Source organism: Lontra canadensis, unplaced genomic scaffold (genome assembly GCF_010015895.1).
Source record: "Lontra canadensis isolate GAN:19392208 unplaced genomic scaffold, GSC_riverotter_1.0 scaffold218, whole genome shotgun sequence".
NCBI lineage: Eukaryota > Metazoa > Chordata > Mammalia > Carnivora > Mustelidae > Lontra > Lontra canadensis.
In genome coordinates this window covers 345,741-369,087 of record NW_022631212.1, presented here as the reverse complement: position 1 = coordinate 369,087, position 23,347 = coordinate 345,741, and the positions used below count along the sequence as shown (strand labels likewise).

Sequence of the window (23,347 nt, the reverse complement as noted above, 5' to 3'; positions counted from 1 at the left end):
CTCATGTATGTGTCCACCTCTCTGTGCCCCTACCCCACTCACACACACCTCCCAACCCTGGATCCCTTTCTCAAATTATACACTTTGCACTGTATCTCTGGGTGAGCTCCAAGGGGTGGAAGGAGACAGGGTAAAGAGTAGGAAGCAGAGAATCTAAAGGGAAAGATTACTAAACACCCCCCTCCTTGCACCCCCACCCTCTGGAGTCTCTAAAGCACGTACAAACCTGAGACATGAGTGATGGTTAAAAAAATTTGGGTTTTATTGTTTTTGCTAAACAATACTAAAAAAAAAAAAAATTTCATTTTGAAGGCAGGGCTTGAATTATTTAATTTTGATCCATTTATTTAATTAAAAAAAAAAAAGGAAGGGGAAAGAGATCATGGCCAAAAAGATAGTAGTTAACCCCCACCCCACCCCCAAAGCTCTAGCCAGTCACATGAGCATCACCCACTTCCCACTAGGTGCCTGATATTCAGCTGGTGGCACACTCGGCCCCACCGGACTGCCCTGAGGCACAGGGGCACTGTGTGCCAGTTTTCGCGCTCAGCAGGTTAGTCAAACCAGACAAACTGGTGGGCTAAAGTCCAGAAGTTCTCTCCAGGTTTTCTGCCCATCGGCTGAGCACATACAAACTATCATAAGCTTGTAAAATTTAAGGGGGGTGGGGAAGGGCATAAGAGCAGGAGGTTGGTGGAGAAAAGAAACTACAGGTCACCCAAGCTTTCTCCTGGGCTAGTGGCTCTGGATACAGACTTCGAGAGACTGGGAGAGATGGGCTCCAGGTTTCTTATGGAAGAAAATCATCCTTCGAGGAGGAGCTGAGGCGTGCCATGCAAAAGTTTTCTTCCTGCAGAGGGCACAGGAGACAGGGCAGCGGACTCTCCCATCTAGGAGACAGGAGAGTGGTGAGGAAGTTCTTCTAGTACCATGAAGTAAGACAAAAGGCAGAGGGAGAATCCTGAGGTTCTGGCCCAATGTGAGACTGGTACACACACATGGTTAAAGACTAAAAAGCCATCAGGAACCCTCACAGCCGAATCCCACCTGCAAACACTGGCTCTAGAAAGTGCTGCAGAAGATTCTTGCTGTGAACCAAGTCAAGTTAGTTGCCTGGCTATAGGTGGTGGGGAGGGTAATACGTTTTTATTTTCGAAGGGATGAGGTGGGAAGAGCGGCCATGATCTAGTAAAAAGAGACCTGCAAGAAGCAGAAAATATTTAGAGAACATTTTAATATATATTTTCATATATATATTTAAAGTTAAGAAAAATAAAACTAATTCAAGCCATGCCCTGTGCAAAAAAAGGAAAAAAAAAAAAAGAAAGAAAAAAAAAGACAAATTTAAAGTGAGACCTCTGTCTGCTGCTCTAGTCTCAACTTAAGTATCACAGTCAGCTTGTTACTTTTATTTTGGAAGAGAAGATGTAAAAGTTTCTTTCGATCACTCAGAAGGCAAGTGTAGCCACTTATAAAAACAGAATGGCAGGGACAGACTAGGAAAGTCAGGGGTGAAAGGGCAGAGCAGGAAAGGAATTTTCAAAAATAAAATTAACAAGGTGACTGTTCCAGAAGGGGGCTGTGAAAAGGACATGGTGGACCGAAGTCTGTTAGTCAAGTAATGATTCAACTTTTAAATTATTCTCTTGTTCTTTTTTGTTGGGTGTTTTGTTTGTTCAAGTCTAAGATTTGGAAATGCTGACCCTTTGTTAAAAAGAGCCAACAGGAAATATAGGATCCCTTCCCTCCCCCGGCCTGCCTCCGCCGAAGCCACCACCATCGCCTCGTCGGCTGGATGCTGGAAGAGTCCTCCGTGTGTGCGGACTCAGGATGACAGGGCAGCCTCCTTCTGTGGTTGCTGGGCTTGTGAACGCTGCAGTATCTTTTGGCTTTCCACGTCTCTAAAATGTTTTTCAACCTGAAAGAGACCAGTTCAGCCTAGGTCAGAACAGGAGATGGCACCAAGGCCTCCCAAACAGTTCCCGCCAGGCCTCCACAGCCTGTCCTGGCTGTCCAGCTGAGGGACCATTCAGGCCCCTCCACCCTCGCTAGCTGCGGGCCTTCTTGGCCAGAGAGAGGCGGCGGCCTCGTTGTTTCAGCCGCATGTGCTGTACCTTCAGCTCAGACTGTCTAAAAGAAAGTGAACCGATAAGCTCAAACGCAGTATGAAAAGAGATTATTTTGACCCCAACTCCCTCTCCCCTCTTCATGTAAGTGCAGAAAAGCTGACGGGGAATGAACAATATTAGACTTTTTACACCCACAATGTTGGTCTCTCGATGCTCAGAGTGTTTTTACAAATGCTGCAACTCAATCGAGACAGTCACATGACATATGCAGGGTCACAGACGCCAAAAGCAACTGATTGACACCAACCAGCCCATCCTGAGAAGAACCCAGCCTGGGAGGAGAGGAACTGCTCAGGCGCAGTCCCATGGAATGGTCTGGCTAATTCTGAAAAGCCACACCGCCGAGGACATGGGGCTGAGCGCTCACTTTATCGCACTGCCCAGTGGGTTCCATCCCCACGCAAGCGGCCCAGCCAGAGCAGCGGAGCACTGCAGCGCAGAGGGCAGGGGACTAGGCAGGGCTGCTCTCGGGCTGGCATGTTGGAGCAGGCAGAGACTGCAGCACAAGGGCCTGCCCTGAGGCTGGAGGCGTGAAGGCCAAGGAATCATCCTCTCTCTAAAGGTTCACAGCTCCTTTACTTACTATTTTGCGTACATGGCTCAGTGCACTCCCCTCTTTGCCTTTACAGTTTTCCACTTGATATGGGGGTGTAATAACAACTTCTTCCATGACTACGATGTTTTTTTCTTGCCATTTACAGTCTTTAATGCTGGAAGGAGAAGAAAGCAGGTGAAAGTTGCCTCTTGGAGGCATCCCACACCTCCTGCCTGATGAATAAATAACTCGAGAAAACTGACCCCAACTTCTCAGCTCACAGCTCAGACAGTAACCAGATGCCAGCAGCCCATAGGGTGCAGTAGCCAAGAAACAGCCCCTGGGCATCACTGGCTAGGAAAAGCAATGACATGATGCACATTCATTCCAAGGGGAGCCCAGAAGAATTACTCGGAAGCACTGGGGACCTAGAAAACCAGAGGAACCTTGGTGGCAGCCTCAGAAGTCCAATCCAAATTGAATTCAAATGAACAGCGAGGCTCAGGCCACTAGATTCAACTAAAGTAGCAGCCTAGGGCAGGGGCTGGCAACCTTTTTCTATAGAGTCAGACAGTATTTGAGGCTGTGAGCGCCATCCAGTTTCTGTCACAACCACTGAATTCTGCTGCCTTGCCTACTACAAAAGCAGCCACAGATGATACATAAAGAAATGAGCTGATCTGCCTGGAGTTTGCCAACCTTTGACCTAGGGGGAAATAGCACCTTTAGAAAGACAGGAAAAGAAATTGCCCCAACTTGCTATGATCTGCACGCTGTCCCCTACCTCCCGAAACGGAAACCGCTCGTCGAACCAGCCCCTCTCAATTATCAGACAGCTGGGCACTTGCCAGACTGGGAAAACCCATTCCAGTTCACACTTGGGGAAGCGCAGGGCAGCTGATATTCCTCAGAGTTCCCTCACATACCTGTAAATGTTCAGACACTCATACCACGGCCTCAGACAGCTCTGATGCCAGCTGCCATCTGTGCACCAGACCCAGGTGGTTAAATAGGGTAACAGAAGGCAGCAGGGGGGAGGGGGAGTGTCAAATGTTTTAGTTTTTCAGCAGCTAGGGAAGCTAGTGGAGAGTCAAATGACTTCTGCTGTGACAAAATGTCTTTTAGGAGGTGGTAATAAGGTGGCCTTCTGCTTTCCCTAACTCCCTATATACACCCCGATGTACAATTAATTAGAAAGAGACAGACACGTAACTCTCCCTTAGTAAAACTGCATCAGCTTCTGGAGAAAGTTACAAGGTCAAAATAATAAAGAGAAAGAAGCCACGAGTTCTAAATTATTGAATACCAGTTCTGAAAGGGATCTTCAGGAAAATCCAATCCCAAACCAAGTTTTGCACATGAAGGCACTGAAGGCCAGGGAAGACAACCTGCCCGCGACTCCACCGTCCTCCTGTACGGGAACACCCACATCCCTGGACTGAGGTGCTGCTGACACACTACCCAGCACCTCTGCTGACCTTCAGGAATGCGACTACCACACAGCGCGGCCAGGCAGCATCGCCCCCAGCCAGGCAGCATCGCCCCCGGGGACAAGGGACCCCTATGCTCCCCCGACTCACGTCTTGTGTATGGTCTGGAAGAGCTGCTGGCCCTCTAGGGAAACACCAGCGCTGATTGCATAGGCCTGGCTCAGCTTCTCCTCCTTCTCTGTCCGTGCTTTGCTGGCAAGCTAGGGTGGGGGAGAGGAAAGAGACTCAGAAAAGCATTCACCTTCATTCTTCCCAACAGTCAGGACCTGTTGAGGAAAGGAGGCTAGGAAAGACTGGTTTGGTAGCTTCAATTTTCTCAGAGTCCAAAAGTGAAACAAACACACTGCAAGATGCCTGAGTAGTTACCGCTACGGTGGCAAACATTCCTTCCATCCACTTACTGAGCGCCCACCAGGTACCCATGCGCTGTGCTAGGCTAGAGATACAGCATGGAGGCAGGGACTGGACAGAGACCACGAACAAAAACAGTAACTTCAGATGGTGCTAAAAGGAGCTAGGCAGAAAATAAAGCGCAGCAATGTTACACAGTGGGACTGGGAAGTGACCGTCGGAAAAAAAGGTAACGCACACATATCTATGAAAAGAGAAAATTAAGAAATTTTATCAGCCACTGCTAGAGTCTCAGGTTCAGAAATTAATGTCTATGACACCTTCAGAGACCAGAATTTTAGGTTCTAAAGACAACCTTTCTGGTACCACTATCTGTGCTCACACGGGAGCCAAAACTCAAGTAAACCTAACCCATGGATACTGCCGACCTTCAACTTAAGCTACGATATCCTACTCTTTAGAATATGGAATGGTCTGCATTCTACCTTATGTTTGTTCCTTATCTGCCCTCTAGTGGAATGCTCACAAACCAATCAAAAGAAATTCTAACAAACCCTCTGTACAGTAGTTCCCTGCCCCTCCCCTCCTCTCATCCAGGGTCAACCTTGGTCTGCAAACAGCTGACGCTCCTCCTGGACATATCATCAGGTCAGGTCAACAGTAACCTAATGCTACATCACAGTGCCTACATCATTCACCTCATTTCATCACATCACGGAGGCATCTTATCACCTCCCATCAGCACAAGAAGGGTGAGTAAAAACAATACAATGAGGTATTTTGAGACAGAGAGAGACCATATTCACGTAACTGTTATTACAGCATATTGTTATACTTTTTCTGTTATTAATAGTTATTGTTGTTAGTCTTTACTGTGACTAATTATAAGTTAAACTTTATCATAGTTATGTGTGTACAGGAAGGAAAAAAAAAAAACTAATACATATAGGGCTCAGTACTATTCATGGTTTCAGGCATCCTCCAGGGTCTTGGACTACAAACCCTGCAGATAAGGGGAGACTACTGTAGTCTACTAAAATCTAGTAAATCCCTTCCAACAGGGGTGGGTTGCCCTGTCAACCCCTATTGTCCCTCTAATACACTCTAGTCCCCACCCTACTGTACTGGCTGCTAGAGACTCCAGAAGTACAAATTCGTTTCAGTGTAAAGCAAAACAAATGTACTGGACAAGATGGTTAAAATGAAAGGCAGAAAACACATCTGAAAGTCAAACAAATGATTTGGAGATTTTTCAGGCCCACGAACATGAGCACCTTAGTATACCGAAGCTGCAGCTAGTACACTAAAGACATACGCAGACACACACATGAGAACACACAGTTTGTCCCCAAACACCAGCTCCTTAAAATAGAGAGTCATACCTCATATACATCCCCAAAGTACCTGGATATTTGGAATTCCTAAACATTTCTATTCTACTTTAACAGTGACCCCTCAAACCCTAGACCAAATACAGTTTTAGAGGCAAAGTGTCTAACTGTTGGCAAAATGAAGCACTTTATTAAGGTGTGGGTTTGACTATGAAGAAGAGAAAAGGAGACCTTTGGGTTATGGGGAGCCCTGCCTCTGAGTTTCAAAAATCATCTCAGGAGTGAGGGGTGTGAACACAGAAGAGAGAGGTCATGCACGCTGTCATTTCAGTGTCCCCAGGGAAAAGAGGAAAGAAAGGCCAGAACTCTGCAGTGATCTGAAGCCTGAGCTCCCTTTTCACATAGTCCCCAGAACGTGGAGAGAGACAAGTACAGAAGCACTAAATAAATAATCCTTCAAGCCTGGTCCTGCCATTCTGGCCCTACCAGGCCAGAACTCCACAGAGAAAGAAACGCACAGGCTGACAGTGTTCCCCGGAGCCTCAGCGATCCCAACTGCAGCAAGAGAGCTCTCAGTCTCCACAGGAAAAGAACCGCTGATGGTGTATTTTAAGCAGCAAAAAGCAAAACTTAGTCACCCAGAGAACCCTGATAACAAGGAGTTTCCTTGAGTCTCACTTGCCAAACAACCCTGTAGAAAATCTGAAGTCTCCAAGGAAAGAAGGGAAAACCAGGGGGCAACAGCGCTCCCCTGGATTAACCACACTCTTGCAGGGCTCCCGTGGGGCGCAGGGGACCAGACAGCTGTTTACCTTACCCTGTGAACAGGCAGGAAGGTCTCACGTGCAGGTCTTTTTAAAAATGTTTATCCCTGGGGCGCCTGGGTGGCTCAGTGGGTTAAAGCCTCTGCCTTCAGCTCAGGTCATGGTCCCAGGGTCCTGGGATGGAGCCCCGCATCGGGCTCTCTGCTCAGCAGGGAGTCTGCTTCCCTTCCTCTCTCTCTGCCTGCCTCTCTACCTGTGATCTCTGTCAAATAAATAAATAAAATCTTTTAAAAAAAAAATGTTTATCCCTGGAGCACCTGGGTGGCTCAGTCGGTTAAGCATCTGCCTTCAGCTCAGGTCAGGATCTCAGGATCCTGGGATCAAGTCCCACATCAGGCTCCCTGTTCTGCAGGGAGTCTGCTTCTCCCTCTCCCTCTGCTGCTCCCCCCATTTGCGTTCACTCTCTCCCTCACTCTATCAAAATAAATAAATAAAATATTTAAAAATGTTTATCCCTGGATGCCTGGGTGGCTCAGTGGTTAAGTGGCTGCCTTTAGCTCAGGTCATGATTTCAGGGTCCTGGGATCGAGCCTCATATCAGGCTCTCTGTGAAGCAGGGAGCCTGCTTCCCTCCACCCCCCGAAGTAGGCCTCTGCCTACTTGTGATCTCTCTGTCAAATAAATAAATAAAATCTTTCAAAAAAACGTGGGTGCCTGGGTGGCTCAGTTGGTAAAGCAACTGCCTTTGGCTCAGGTCATGATCCTGGAGTCCCTGCTTAGCAGGGAGTCTGCTTCTCCCTCTGACCCTTCCCCCTCTCATGTTCTCTCTCTCTCTCTCAAATAAATAAAATCTTTTTTTTTTTATATATTTTATTTATTTATTTGACAGAGGGAGATCACAAGTAGGCAGAGAGGCAGGCAGAGAGAGAGAGGAGGAAGCAGGCTCCCCGCCGAGCAGAGAGCCCGACGCGGGGCTCGATCCCAGGACCCCGAGACCACGACCCGAGCTGAAGGCAGCGGCCTTAACCCACTGAGCCACCCAGGCGCCCCTAAATAAAATCTTTTAAAAAAATAAAGTTTACCCCTGAAAACCAAAATCATCTCCCTGTGTTGGATCAGACAAAGCTGCTTCTATAAAGCTTGTGTTGACTAGACAAGAGAGGATACCCCCAACAAAATATCCTTGTCACCTACATAGCAGATTAAAAACTAACCTCACCCATTCAGTAAGAGAGGAAATGGCTCAGGAAACCAGGCACCTATGCTGAATGTTTAAGAACAGAACTGACAAATTTAGGCTAGAAGAAGAAGGAAAAAGGCTGGGAAAGGAGTCACTTTTGAATTCTTGCCAGAGGCAGAATAAAACGTATATAAATCTCAGCCAGAAGTGATTCCTTTGGACAGCCTGAGTAACAGCAACAGATAGAAAACAAGGATTTCAAAATACGCTTCTAGCCCCCCAAAATACCAGGTGTATAATCTCCTCTAAAGGCTCTGAAAGCAAAGGAGAATAGACTAGATGATTCTCTATTTCAACTCATAGTGCAAACAGGTCCCAAATGCTAAATGATAAAGTGCCTTAGAGGGGCACCTGTGTGGCTCAGCTGGTTAAGTGTCCGACTCTTGTTTCAGCTCTTGGTTTCAGCTTAGGTTGTGATCTCAGAATCGTGAGATCGATCCTGCAGCAGGCTCCGCGCTCAGTGCGAAGTCAGGTTGTCCCTCTCCCTGCCCTTCATCGCCCTCTCTTGCTCGCCAATAAATAAAATCTTTACCCAAAAAAAAAAAAAAAAAAGAGCTTTAGAAAAGTCAACAGAGGGGCGCCTGGGTGGCTCAGTGAGTTAAGCCTCTGCCTTCGGCTCAGTTCATGGTCTCAGTGTCCTGGGATCGAGCCCTGATTTGGGCTCTCTGCTCAGCAGGAAGCCTGCTTTCCCCTCTCTCTGCCTGCCTCTCTGTATCTCTCTCTAATAAATAAGTAAATCTTTAAAAAAAAAGAAAGAAAAGTCAACAGAAATCAGAGTAAACTGACTGTATTTCAATTTGCCCCAATATCCTCAATTACTCTACTTGTACCTGCAATTGTGCTCTGAGGGATCTGGATGCAATGCAAACTTTGAAACCTCCTGCTGTCTGTTTATGAATTGTATTTTCATGGCAATCTGAAAAATGTTTTTATCTGATTCAGCTACATAGATCTGCTTTCACCAGGAACTTATACAAAGGGGTAAATTTCTCCCTCAGAGGAGCCTAACAAACAGGAACAAGGATGGTTACCCTCACAAAAAGAATCCAGAAGTCTTCTCTCAAAACTGGGGGTGAGATTACCTTGCTCTTTTTAGGCATGTTCCTGAAAATTCATGAAAACCGTAGATAAGCCTCCTTTTGTAAAGCAAATGACTATCACTCTACCTTCAAGTTAGCAGTTACTTAGGTTTGAATCCCCCCACATCACTCATGCATATGTATAAATGGTCCAGTTACTCCAAGATAGTAAGTTTACAGTTACTGTCAAACCACTAGAGGGAACCAATAAAAGCTGCCCTCAGTAGAGGTGTAGGGTGTACCTTTTATACCTGGGAAGATTGGGGTGCCTGGGTGGCTCAGTGGGTTAAGCCTCTGCCTTTGGCTCAGGTCATGATCTCAGGGTCCTGGGATCAAGCCTCGCATCAGGCTCCATGCTCATCAGGGAGCCTGTTTCCCCCCACCCCCTCCTGTCTGTCTGCCTACTTGTGATCTCTCTCTGTCAAATAAATAAATAAAATCTTAATAAATAAACAAACTGGGGAACATAACCAGGATTGCAATTCTTTAAAATTCAATGACTACCACCATACTGCATCTATTTTCAGTGAAGCATGTAGCTGCTGGCCTCTCTTCTAATCAAAACTGAAGTACTGGGGCACCTGGGTGGCTAAGTGGTTAAGCCGCTGTCTTCGGCTCAGGTCATGACCTCAGGGTCCTGGGATCAAGTCCCACATCGGACTCTCTGCTCAGCAGGGAGCCTGCTTCCCCGCCTCTCTCTGCCTGCCTCTCTGCCTACTTGTGATCTCTGTCAAATAAATAAATAAAATCATTAAAAACAAAAAACAAAAAAAAACTGAAGTACTAGCTGTTGAGAATCTCCAAGACTATTAAAGGCAGCACTTTATAAACTGAGTTCAGGCAAAGTGAGAAGCACAAACCTACGAATACTTGTTACTGATGTGCATGTGGCTTCATTGAAATGACTGCACAAGACAACCTGTGCTCACCTGCCTCTCCTTTTATTTTGTATGAAACCCAGTGGAAATAGCTATTCCTGGTCTACTAACCAGTGCTTCCTCCCGTGGCCGTTCTGGATATAGCAACTTGATGTGGGCAACGGAGAAAAGTATGTGAACTTGATACCAAAGCACATCAATATTAAAAGGCATCTAGTCATGCCTGCTGCGGGGTAACCCGTGAATGAGTGAACTAATGCACAAACCTCTCCTCCTACACTCGGTGACATGGAGAAAAGGAAGCAGCCACAACGACAAAATCCAAGCGATACGCACTTCATCTTGTTACTGAGTCACCAGCTGGGCCAGCTTAGCCCCACACCCCCAGACCGGGGAAGCACAGGCGCTGTGGGGAACCCAGACGGGTTCCTACCGCAAGTATTTAACAAGCTGCAACAGCTGAGACAACAAGGGAAGCAGAGTCCAAAGAGGAACACACTGGATGTGACCTAGTGACTCCAATGAGCCACTCTGAGTTTGTCTCATGTGTGCACGCGGGCCGTCCGGTCAGCTGCCCTCACACGGAGGCGAGGAAGCACTGCAGCTGCCACCCGGGACCTGCCGGCACTGGCCGTGACGCCTGTGGGAGGCAGACGGATGACAGACCACGGCGGCCGAGAAACCGCGGCGGCCGAGAACCACCAGCGTCCTAGGGCCCGCGCTTGCCTCTACTGTCTCCACCCTGGGGTGCGCCCTCAGGAAGCCCTCCTTCCTAGCTAGCAACAAGCAGGTTCTCAAAAATATTTGTTCCAGCCTCCAATCAGTATCCCCAAGTGTTCATGTTCCCTAGATGAAAGCTCCTGTCTGACAGTTTCAGTAAAATACTGTTCTTTACAGCTTCGGGTAGTTGGGAACTCCAAAAATAGAGTACCCCACTTGTCTTTGTATCTTAGAATATATAATAATGTATCAAAACACTGAATCAAACAGGAACTGTAGAGCCTAAGAGGCTTGATAGTTAATATTAAAATTCTAAGAGCCAACCTGCTGAGTGAAAGCCTACTCCATTCTAGGCACCAAGCTACACACCTCACGTGTATTAAAACATTTAATCTGTACAACGGGGCGCTGAGTGGCTCAGTCGGTTAAGCATCTGCCTTCGGCTCAGGTCATGATCTTGGGGTCCTAGGGTTGAGTCCCATGTTGGGCTCCCTGTGGGGAGTCTGCTTGTCTCTCTCCCCCTGCCCCTTCCCCCCACCCCACTTGTGCTCACTCTCTAACAAATAAAATATTTAAAAAAAAAATCTGTACAAGCCTACAGAATAGGGACTAAAATTCCTCCTACTTAATAGATGGAGAAACTTAGTGACTTGCCCAAGTTTACCAAGCCACAAGTGGGAATCTGAATTTCAACCCAGTCTGACTCCAGAGCTTACATTCTTAATCCTGTGCTACAAACAGCTTCACCTAAGTAAGTCTAAATTATTGTTGAAAATATAAATTTGAATGCAAAAGAAAATACTTCCAGAAAGGAAAAACATTTTTTTTTTCCAGAAAGGAAAAACTTTTTAAAACTCAGCTGCCACCTTCTCTTTTTGTCAATGCATTCTGGCATTTCCACCAGTGTCCCCAGTCAGAACACAGCTGTCTGCCTTCAGGGAAGGACTGCTCTTACCTGAAAAGGGCCCCAGTCTCACCCTGAACGTCAAGAACATTATTTTGTTTTGTTTTAAAGATTTTTTTTTTGTTTATTTGAGAGACAGAGATCACTAGTAGGCAGAGAGCCAGGCAGGGGGTGGGGAGGGAAGCAGGCTCCCCGTCGAGCAGAGAGCCCTATACAATGCGTGGCTTGATCCCAGGACCCTGCGATCATGACCTGAGCTAAAGGCAGAGGCTTTAACCTACTGAGACACCTAGGCGCCCCTTTATTTCTTTTGTTAAAGGTAAATCACAGAACTGTTTTTCAGAAAACATATCTTGTGTGATAAAGAATTTCAGGCCAATTGTAAGTATTCCCTGGACCCTCATTTTCTTTCTATTTTTTTCAAAATATTTATCTAGGGGCACCTGGGTGGGGGGAGTGGGGTTGAGTATTCTCTCCGTCTGCCCCTCCCCTGGCTCATGCTACCACTTTGAAATAAATAAATCTTAAAAAAAAGAAAGAAAGAAAGTGGAGTGCCTGGGTAGCTCAGGGAGTTGAGCCTCCGCCTTCAGCTCGGGTCATGATCTCAGGGTCCTGGGATCAAGCCCCGCATTGGGCTCTCTGCTCAGCAGGAAGCCAGCTTCACCTCCTCTCTGCCTGCCTCTCTGCCTACTTGTGATCTCTATGTCAAATAAATAAATAAAATCTTTAAAAACAAAGTTACATTGAGTGCTTTGAGCTAAGATGAAAAACACCCTGCAAATCCAGAAGGCCACAGAGACATGATACTTGTTAAACCATCATATTGCTACTGTACAGTATCGACCAGCCTCAAGTCACAGCCAGTCCACAAAGACTAAGGTTTCTCTCTCCCTGGCTTAAAACGAAAACTAGTTTTACGTCAGTGGTTTGTTAGCAATTTGTAATTATGTCACCAAACACGATTCATAACTCTAACAGAAAACTAAATTTCCAGGACACTAAATTAATAATCTCCTACTCCAGAGACCCTGAAAGCAGTACTGCTGTGGAACTTCTAAGTGGCCCTTCCAGAGAGAAAACTGGCTGAGAAAGAAGCTAAAATCTGACCTCAACAACCTGAGAGAATCCACTCAAATTAGCCAGCTCACACGTGGCTGTGAGGATTAAGGGAGACAGCCCAGGTGAAAGCTGTAAGGGAGCTGTAAAGCACTGTATAAATATTAGCTGTTAACACTGTTATTATAATATCATTATTGTTAGCACAGAGGTGGTTTGTGGGTCATTTCAGAAAAATCCATAGAATCCAACCTTCTTTTAGCCAATGAGCTCAGTGCTCTCTCCTTTCTGGTTTCTGTAAGAGCTGCTAGACAAGTTGTAAGTCCTAAACTGAACATCTTCCAAAATATAACTAGAATAGTAAGTTGTAAATGTCTTTAACTCTATGTGCCCAAATGGGGGCACTACCTATGGAATAAAGAGCTGGGGGCGCCTCAATCATTAAGCATCTGCCTTCAGCTCAGGTCATGATCCCAGGATCCTGGGATAGAGCCCCACCTCGAGCTCCCTGCTCAGCAGGAAACCTGCTTCTCTCTCCCACTCCCCCTGCTTGTGTTCCCTCTCCCCCTGTGTCTCTGTCAAATAAATAAAATCTTTAAAAATAAAAATAAATAGGGGCGCCTGGGTGGCTCAGTGGGTTAAGCCTCTGCCTTCAGCTCAGGTCATGATCCCAGGGTCCTAGGATCGAGTCCCGCATCGGGTTCTCCGCTCTGCGGGGAGCCTGCTTCCTCCTCTCTCTCAATGCCTGCCTCTCTGCCTACTTGTGACCTCTGCCAGATAAATAAAATAAAATCTTAAAAAAAATAAAAAATAAAAAATAAAAATAAAGAAAGAAAGAGTTGATTTGGGGTGCATGGGTGGTTCAGGCAATTGAGTGTCCAACTCTTGATTTTGGCTCAGGTCAGGATCTCAGGGTGGACACTGAGCCTATGTCAGGCTCCTCCATGGCAATGAAGCCTGCTTAAGATTCTCTGTCCCTCCCCCACTCCTACCTTCCCTCCCCTCCTAGGAAGCACGTGTGCTGCTTTCTTAAAAAAAATAAATAAATTTTAAAAAGTTGCTTTTATTCAGGGGTACTGAAATTAGCCATGCCCTGTTGTTTCCTGGGCTCTGAAAAGAGAGAAAACAAAGTAGAACAGAAGAGCCACACCCCCTTACTACCTCAAAGAGAGATTCTGGCTCAAACCCTTGCCTACCACACACGAGCTGTGGGACCCTGAGCACAACGCACAACCTCTCCAGAGCCTCAGTCCATTCATCTGGGGCCCACCCTGAAGGGTTATTGTTGGAATTCAACGAGCATGTACGGCACCTAACACCAATCCCGGCACGTAACACGTCCATTCCCTCCCTCTGAGAACTCATAACCTCCAGGTTAGCTTCCCGACAGAAGAGCAAAAGCTTCTCAACTGTAGACGGACAAACTGAGCACCTTCCAAATTAGCCTGATTCCATTTACGTTCCTTCCTTTTACTATTTATTCTTCAAGACCCTACTCCACTATTACAACAGAAAAGCCTTCCCTAAAATGTTGACCACTCTACGCCAAGGGTTGGCAAACTAGAGCCTGTGGGCCAAATTCAGCCAACCACCTGTTTTAGTTATGCCATACTGGAAAGACCACACCCACCCGTTTCTGTATCATCTGTGGCTGCTTTTGCTACAAAGACAAAGTGGAGTAGTTGTGACAGAGAATGGATATCCCACAAACCTAAAATATTTACTGTCTGGCCCTTCACAGAGAAAGTTCGCTGGCCCCTGCTCTATGCGCCCACACCACCTTGCTCACACCTCTTGTAACACAGAACCTGCCATACTGTCAGCACCAGCTAAATGCTGCGCTCCCTCGCCACCACCAACACACATGGGATTCTTGAGGGCAAAGGCGGTCTTAATCATCTTAACATTCCCAGTGCCTGGAAGGGAAGGGGAGTGAGAGGAAAGGAGGATAAAAGGAAAAGAAACCTCAACTATCAGAATTTCACAGAACAGTTCGCAGTTTCAGTAAGTGACTAACACACGGTCACACAATTCAGTAAAAACCCAGCTGTTAGAAGAACCCAGCTCTTCAAACTCCCCACATTCTACCACACACACAGTTGGCTTTTGACACAGTGTGCAGATCCTTTCATTTTCCACTTCAGGTACAATTTGCTGGACTCTCCAGGGTAGTTTCTGATATTTACCTAAGTTAGTCTCAAAATTCCAGGGCTAGAACTGGACTGCATCACCCTTTTCTCCACAAGCCTGTTCTGCAGCTTTAAGACCGGACAAACAGTTAGGATGCCCTTAACAGCAGAAGCGATACCCCCACTGACCCAGCAGTAAAGCCCTCAGTTTAAACCACCTCCACGTCAGAATGCAGAGATGGCTTCAGTAACACACAGGAGGCGCACCTCTGCCAGTAACTCGGGCCCAGCAACTGTCTCCACCCCCGCGATGTCAAGAAAGCCCCCTTTGGAACTAAACCCTTAACCTAATGAAGGCTCACAGGATTGGCTGGCTGCCATGCACTATAGCTAACTGAGCCACGAGCCCCAGCCCGGAGCACTGCATCCCCCACTATGGCTCTGTCAGTTGGACGCTAAAGTTTGAATGCCACTGAATGTGACACGCTTCAGAAGGCTAGTGATTTTTAGGCAGGCTCCCCGCTGACTGTGGACCCCAATGCAGGGTTTGAACTCAAGACACTGAGATCAAGACCTAAGCCAAGGGGCACCTGGGTGGCTCAGTTGCTTAAGCGTCTGCCTTTGGCTCAGGTCATGAACCTGGGGTCCTGGATTCGAGCCCTTTGTCAGGCTTCCCACTCAGCGGGAGTCTGCTTGAGATTCTCTCTCCCTCTCCTTCTGCCCCCCCCATGTGCTCTCCCTCTTTCTAAAATAAATAAATAAATCTAAAATAAAATAAAATAAAATAAAATGGCAGTCAATCATTCTACCTTGCTAACTTCATCTGATACCACTCACTACTTAACATGTCGCGTCACACAGCAGTAATGGGCTCTTCCTTTTCACCCCCAACCTAAACAATGACACTTTCGTAAGGAAACAGCTGTGTCTGCTCACAGCCACGGGCAAAACACTGGTGGACTCTAACCTGGTACTGGAGCCTTCACATTACACTCTAATCAAGTGAGCCAACAGATTATATACAGCTTATAAAAAGCTAGAAAATTTTTATCTGACAAAAAAGACATGCTTTCTCTAGAAACATAATTGTTTCCTTCCCACATTTACACATAATATGAACTCCTACCAATATACACATAACCCAAACACAGTGTGGCCAGGCCATCTGATTCTACTCGGTGCTAACTCCGTACCTCCACACATTAGGGTCACGATATGGTCAAGGGCCCACCTGACAAGACAGATCCACAAACAAAGGCCGTAAGGCAGCAGCTATTAACCACTCCAGGAGTGTACTCGTACTTGAGAATTAACCCTCAAATCACTGGAAAGTCTATGGCAATGCTAAACCTTAGCTTTTTTTTTTTTTTTAATTTTATTTATTTATTTGACAGAGAGAGACAGAGCAAGAGAAGGAACACAAGAAGGGGCAGTGGGAGAGGGAGAAGCAGGCTTCCTGACAAGCAGGGAGCCGGATGTGGGGCTCAACCTGGGATCATGACCTGAAGGCAGATGCTTAACGACTGAGCCACCCAGGTGCCCCTAATCTAAACCTTAGCTTTGAAAGTGGGAGAACTCAAAACAAACAGTAAGTCAGCTCTTCCCTGAATATGACAACCAACCTAAAGGTAAACAATTTTTTAAGTGAACTCTGTGACTCTTTTGTTTTCTCAGCCGTTCCAGAACTACCCACCCTCCACCGCACCCAATCTCCAAATACCCTTTTTTATCCAAAGGCACCCAACTCCTTCTTCATTACCAGGAGCCAATGACAAGCTTTTTGAATCTATTCTTCCTGGGTGCATCTGGTAACTCACTGCTTGTTAGCAAGATCTAAATGGGTAATAAATGGATAAAAGAGGCTGACAAATTAGTCAGTGGTTTGGTAAGGGAAGTGGATGCCTTATCTGCGGATTTCAATTTCTATGCTTTGTCAGTTTTCCTGCCTCCCCCCACAACTCACAAATATCTCTTCAAGAAAGTCTTCTCCGACTCAGCAAAGTGAGAAGACGACTTACATCTCATTCAATGCACTGGATGCATTTATCTTAATAAATACATACACTTGCCTTGGCTATGTCCATGAGTTCTTTCCTAAGGGTCTCAGAGGTTGAAAGCACAGCCTCCTAGGTTCTGTGACTACTCACTCTAAACTCCAGTACCCAGCCAAGTGTTAACTTAACTACACCACCTGGTAACTCTGCTCTCGAAGTTCAAGTTAATTCTGGTCACCAAGAAGAGAGCTCTTAAAAATATTTAACTCTATTACATATTAATGGCATTCAATACAATTTTGATTTTCCCCAATCCTGGGTTGGCAAGTTCGGATAACTGAACAAATGTCGATCCAAAGCCAGGAAAGACTGACAGAGTAATAGCATTCATGTTCTTGGCTGCCTTCCCTCAGTCACAATGCCCCCACCCTCCCATCTTGCCCCTATGCCTATTCAAGGAACATCAGTTGGCTACAAATCGCTAAGCAGAAGAACGGAACGAACGCCTTCCAATTCTAGTCAAGTGATCTAATCCCTGCAGCAACTCTGTGAGATAAGTACTAACACTATCCCATTTTTACAGTGAGGAAACTCATGCTTAGTAAGGTTAAGAGGCAGAGAAGTAACTTTAAAGACTTACCTGCTTGGTTCCTGCTTTTTCTACGAGACCACAATGCTCCTGACCACACACGCAGGTTTCTCTACGTAGAAACATTACTAACACGGGACTTGGCAGCCAAAACATCAGACCTGAGTTCAAATTCCAGCTCTGTTACTTAGTAGCTGGATGATCTTGAGCTAGTGACTCTCTCTGAGCCTCAGTTTACTCTCTTATGAGATGCTGATGGTACCCACACCATAAGAACTGTTAGAATTAAATGAGAGGTCTACCAGTTGCTAGCTTAGAGTGGCACATGAAAACATTAGTTTCCACGCTACCAGCCAAGTAACCTGGAACAAGTCACTTAAACTAATAAGCCTGTCTTTTCATCTGTTAAATGAAAAGAATACACTCTAAAGATCCCACGGTGTGACTGCGAGAATGGAATAAGGTGTCCAAGTACTTTGCAAGTTGTAAAGCATGAGACAAATGCAAAATGTGGTCCCCAGCAGAGTTTACCACACCGCTTTGCACAAAATAGATTTCAGGAAACGTTTTATAATGCTACACAAGCGCAACCTTGTTAATGTTGACATGTCCCAAATCGTCTCCTGAGAACACGACTAACCCACCGGTAATCTCCATTCCAGAGAGCAAGAAGCAGAGTCAGTTCAAAGGAACTTGTTCAGAAACACCATACTTCATCCTGCCACGTGGACACTACAGTTCTTCTTTTCCTAAAGCAACATTTAAACCTTCCCAATGACAGAATAAACTAATAAGCCACAGGGTGAGTAATCTGAACCTCACTTATGATTGGCTTTGATGTGCTTTTGTACTTTTATTGAAATGCTTCTGTCTTAGAGTCAGGAAATTCAGAACACTTTAACAGGGTACCATGGTACCATGGTACTATGGAGAAGATCAAATGATACCTGTAACTCCCACCTTCAGCAACCCCACTGTCTCTCACATCCCACATCTGTGGACAGACACAGGACTTCTTAGCCAGCAGTGAACTGTCAATGGAAAGCGAAACAGACTCATCTCTAAAAACTGCTAGTTCATACCTTCTCTAGTTGGACTGGAATTAAGTATTTTCTTTAAAAGTCCTTCTCTTCCATTTCCTGCTGGGTCAGAGTAAACAAATATCCAATTTATATCAACGGGATTGATTAAACAGAGTACTTACTAGATGAGCAACATGAGCCAACATGTGATGGTTATCTTCCTACTGGAAGTGGAGCACATAAGTAGTGCTCCCTAAGACTGTGAGAGCAACAGCTTTCTTCCAGGGATCTCTGAACACTTTAGTTCCCTCCTAACATGCTTAAACAACTCTCCATCTTAAAAAAACCCAAGTCCATGTTCTTCAATGGGATGAACTTCTCAGGTCACTCAAGCAATACGTAAACAGCCGCCCAGATTTAAGTTTTCAGTAACAGTACAGCAGGCTCTTCTAAGTCTAATCGAATCCAGGGAATCACAAAGCCTCCTCAAACGACAGTTTCAAGGGAAAGCCAACATAGCTGACTCCTCAACACGTCTGCGAAGGGAAGAATGAATAAATGAAGTCCAAAGATAGCCCTCCAACCTAATTTTAGTTTTTAGTTTCTGACTCCTCTTCCCAGCAAACCTTTTTCAAGACCTGGCAAGCACGCCACAAAATAAGAAAAGTAAGAACTTCTGGTCTTCCCTAACCTATTGATTCCTGCCGCTTTCTTGAAAGAGTGGGTAAACAACTAGTTTACAACAATACTAATAATCTAAAAATGACCAGCAGAAAGCAAAACCCTAAAGACAAACTAGATAACCGAGAACTATTTATATTTGAGGTCAAGCATAAGAAAATCACCTCTTAACAGCTCCCACTTAACAGTCCCCCCCCATAATACTCCAAGCCCTCTCAGCTAAATGGGGGCACATACTGGTCCCAAGAACAGAAACTTAGTCCTTTACATTTGAGAAAATCATCCCCCTTTCAGATAATCTTTCCTCTACTACTCACTAAACATCCAGTTATTTAGTACCAAACTTCTCATACCCTGTAGACACCAAAAGTAACTACTTTCTCCTCAATATACTAGGAATAAACAACTTCACTTGAATCTTTCAAATCTCTTCAGTCAAAAAAAAAAAGACAACCACTCAAGGAGCTCCTACATTCTAGTAGAAGGTACCTAAGGCAGGGTTTAAAAAAATCTATAGATTTCTAAGAATGGGACATTCTATATGCAACAGCCTTTAACATGAAACCCAAGACCCTTCCAAATCTGTCTTCAGCCATAACTAAAAAACAAGTGGCATTTCCCTGGAATCTGAAAAAAACAGAGCTCCAAATCGCAGGTAACTATATGCCACCAGCCTCAGTTACCCTCTATTGTTTCAGCTGCCTGAGTGTTTCCTTGCTTTGCTGAATTGTGGCCAACATACCACATTCCCGAGAGAGAAGCAAGAGAATATTCGTTATTACAGGACTCCTCCAGAGGGAAAAACTTCCACCACACTAACTCAAGAGACTTAAGGAGAGGCAGCTGCTATTAAAATCGAAGGTCTAATAAGGTTTAATATTCATTCAAAAATATTGAGCACTTATTCTTTGCAAGGCTCTGTATATTCAGCCATAAACAAAACAGGGATGGTTCCCAACCTCTGAACAAAGTTTGGTGAGAGAGAAAAGCAAAGAAACAACAAACAATTATACTTATAAAAACGCTACAAATAGGGTAATCTTAAATTCCAATTTGCCCAGGACACACTAATCTATACTTGCCCCAGTGTACCAGCGTAAAACAAAAGCACTAACGCTTTACTCTCAAAAATGTCCCAAGTTGGACTATAAATGCTGCCACCTTAACTCTAAACGATAAAGTACTCTAAGAGAGAATAATGGGGGCAAATTACTTTAGCCTGGGTGATCAGAGAAGACTTCTTGGAGGAGGTGCTGAAGGATGCAGCTCCAGATTCCGGAAGAAAGAGTGTTCCAAGTATAGGACAGCAAAGACTACAGGGCATGGAGTTGTATTATTACTGATGTTATTATACATGAACTTTCACTCATAGAACTGGAGAGTCAAAGTGATTTGGGGGTTCCCATATTATCAACATATCCATTCAAGATTAAAATATCCTAAGCCTCTAATTCTGTCAGACCTCAAAATACAAACATAAAGACAAAAATGAAGCTCTAAGGCAGTAGTTTTCAAATTTTTGTAGGTCATGAATCAGAGATCTGCAAAATGCTCCATATGTTCACCAAAATCACATATATTCATGTAGGCACACAGACAATTTCAGGAGGTTCACAGGCCACACCCCTACCCAACCCCACCAACACCAGAAGTTCACACATGGACTCCAGGTTTAAAAAAAAAGTCCTCTTTCACAAAGGACAAAAGCAAACTCTCAACTTTCTCTATTTGGGCATTAAAAGGTTTCTTAAGTCTTCTGAAGATACCCAGGAATAAAGAGAACACCTAAACTGACAGGTTTTTCAAAAAGGTATCAGAACAATTTTAAGTCAATGAAAAAATGAAAAACAATGGACAATGAATGTATGACCAAAAGTCAATGAATCTCAAATCTCCCCACCATTCTGGAGAGCCAGAACTGCCCTCAAGTCCTTACCTTACTAACATTGAGTGAAGCTAGGGGAGGAGGGGTTTCTGTTCGGTCATTAATTATTTCCACTTCTGAAACATACTGTAAGTTTATGAGCAAGATGTCTGCATGGTTGGGCTTTCCACTGGAAGAGGGACATTCTGGTGAGAAAATAAAGTTAAGGAAAACAGGGGCAAACCGAGCACTGACACATCCCAAAAGGGGCATGGAAAACACAATTCACACAAGGCTGGTGTAACAGGTGTGCCACGAACAAGAGGGGGGAGCCTCGCAAGAATCACAGCTCTCCTCAGGGAATCTCTGCCGGCCACCTTCTGCCCACTCAAAACCCAGAACCCAAAGATCTCAAGCTTTTCAAAGCCAAATACCATCCAAAATTGGAAACCTCAGAAAAGGTTTCTGTCACCTCTCTGGTTGGAGGGAGGCATAATGCCGTGTTAATGCCGTATATATAGTGTGTCTAGGACCTAAGGAACCACACAGGAGAGGCAGTACTTTCTGTTCTTGGTATAATACTCCTTTCATCTATATACTGCTCTTTTCACTTTTTTAGACTTCAGATTTTCCATTCTGCAGAGGAGAAAACTACAGCACTGGAAAGGAGGCTCACTCAAGGTGAACCCAGCTAGATAAATCATTCATTTGTATATATATATATTCATTCATTCATTCATTCATTCACTCACCCGTCCTCCAACTATTTATCAAGAGCATATTATATGCCAATTAAAAGTAAAGGAATTCCTCATGCCAAAACCCTTCCAACTAAACCACTATCGTAAAAGGTCTGTTTGGTCCAGAGCTGAGTTTTTATATTTAAAAAAAAAAAAAAAGGCATGGCTCTTGCTGTAGTTTCAGAGGATGTCCTCCTAGGCTAGAAATCTACAACTAAGTGATTAAATAATTTAAAATACTTGCCACGCAAATGCAGCACTCGGTAGGAAACTTCCTTTTGAAAGATGCCATAAAGGATTACTCCTCCAAAAAAGAAAAAAAATCCAAATAAACCCACCTGTGGCTCAGAAAGGGGAAGGGGTGGCTTATTTAGTACAATCAAGAAGTATTATAATTCCAAGATTGAGTTTCCTGGAGTAATTCAGAAATCATTTCCACCCCAAAGAAGCAGGCCTTCTTTTCCATTCTGTTTAACGCCGCCACTTCCAAAACGGGAGCCAACTACTATGGAAAAGTCAGGACTCCATGTGCTGGGCTGAGCAGGAGAAGATAACTTACTCCTTCACCTGTAGCCCACACAACCCTACAGGAGCCCCTAAAAAACGTGGTCTTCTGTCTGGACCAGATTTCCTATGCAAACATTCTCAAAACAGCAATTTTCAAATGACTGAGAAAGCTAATTCAATACTCCCCGCCCCCAATAGCACCATGCACACTAACCAGCAAAACAAGCCCCTATCCCCATTTCAGATACAAACTCTGTCCTGCAGTTACTCTCCCCCAAAGCAAGCAAGACCCATTTGGTCACCACCCCACCGCCCTTCCTTGGACCGAATCCCACCAGAAGACACCCCTTCTTAAACTCTATACCCTTGAGCTACTAGCAGTTCCTTAATCTGCACACCCCCTCCCCACATGATTCCACCCGCCCCCCTTCCATCCGGGCTCCAATCCACCAGCCCCCTCCCACGACCACCCTCTCTCCGGATCACCATGTCCCCTCTCATAGCGTTCCCCCGAAAAGGCATCCTCGTGTCAAGCCCCCCTCCACCCACTGACCTTTGCCCGGGGCCCAGCTCCCACAAGGGGTGGGAGACAGGGTCCCCAAAGCGGACCGAGGGACACGCGAAGAGGGGGAGGGGAGCTCAGGCCGGTGCGCATGCGCTCCGGGCGCCGCGGTAGCCGGTCGCCCCTAGGCCCGGAGAGGGCCCCAGCCGCCGCCGTCGTCCCCCACCCCCCCACCACCGCACATACACGCCGGCCCGGCCTCGGGCTCTGCGCAGCGAAGGATACTTAAAGCCAGCATTTTGGACTGGTAGTCGAAGGCTACCACCTCGCCCTGCAGCCGCTGCTCCTGGCACGTCCGGCACGACACCTGGCTCCCAACGCTGAAGTACTCGCCCGGAGGAGCCGCCATCTTGGGAGAGCAGCCGCGGCCGGCGGCGGCGGCGGCAGCAGCGGGCGAAAGCCGGGCCCCCAGTGAGCGCCGCGACGCGACGCGACGCATGAGGCGCACTGACGTCACACGCCAGGGCGTGGCCTCGCGCTGGGTGGGGCGGGAGCCTAGGTGGAAAAGGGAAGAAGAGGAAATAAAGGGGAATCTGAGTAAGTGTGTTTGTGCAACTGGGGGCCCACTTGGTAAAGTCTTTGCAGAGTCAATTTCGGAAGTTAAAGATAAATGACCTACGTGGAATGAAAAAGGGAAGGAGGAGGGAGCTGCTGTTTACGTATGTGCGCACCTTGACACAAGAGTTTAATGAATGAACTCTGTATTTTATATATGAGGAATGTGAGGCCCAGAGGACTTAAGGAAACTTGCCCAAAATGATTATACCCAGTTATAAAGTGGT

At 45.8% G+C, this 23,347-nt stretch overlaps 1 protein-coding gene across 1 annotated transcript; it reads right to left on the bottom strand.

The window, feature by feature from the left end:
- Window positions 1–319: 319 nt before the first annotated feature.
- Window positions 320–22,990, bottom strand: LSM12 (LSM12 homolog). Its single transcript, XM_032849018.1, has 5 exons — window positions 22,791–22,990; window positions 20,829–20,962; window positions 4,245–4,354; window positions 2,713–2,839; window positions 320–1,918 (listed from the first exon to the last, which is right to left on the bottom strand). The coding sequence occupies exons 1-5, from the start codon at window positions 22,912–22,914 to the stop codon at window positions 1,826–1,828; spliced, it is 588 nt and encodes a 195-aa protein (XP_032704909.1). The 5' UTR covers window positions 22,915–22,990; the 3' UTR covers window positions 320–1,825.
- Window positions 22,991–23,347: the final 357 nt, after the last annotated feature.

Bases quoted from the DNA above. Each gene is read 5' to 3' on its own strand.
- LSM12 (XM_032849018.1), bottom strand. From the start codon at position 22,914: ATGGCGGCTCCTCCGGGCGAGTACTTCAGCGTTGGGAGCCAGGTGTCG. The intron at 20,963-22,790 runs GTATCCTTCGCT...TTTTCTCACCAG, and splicing joins GTCCAAAATGCTGGCTTTAA to AATGTCCCTCTTCCAGTGGA. The intron at 4,355-20,828 runs GTAAGGACTTGA...CCCCCACCCTAG, and splicing joins CTTCACTCAATGTTAGTAAG to CTTGCCAGCAAAGCACGGAC.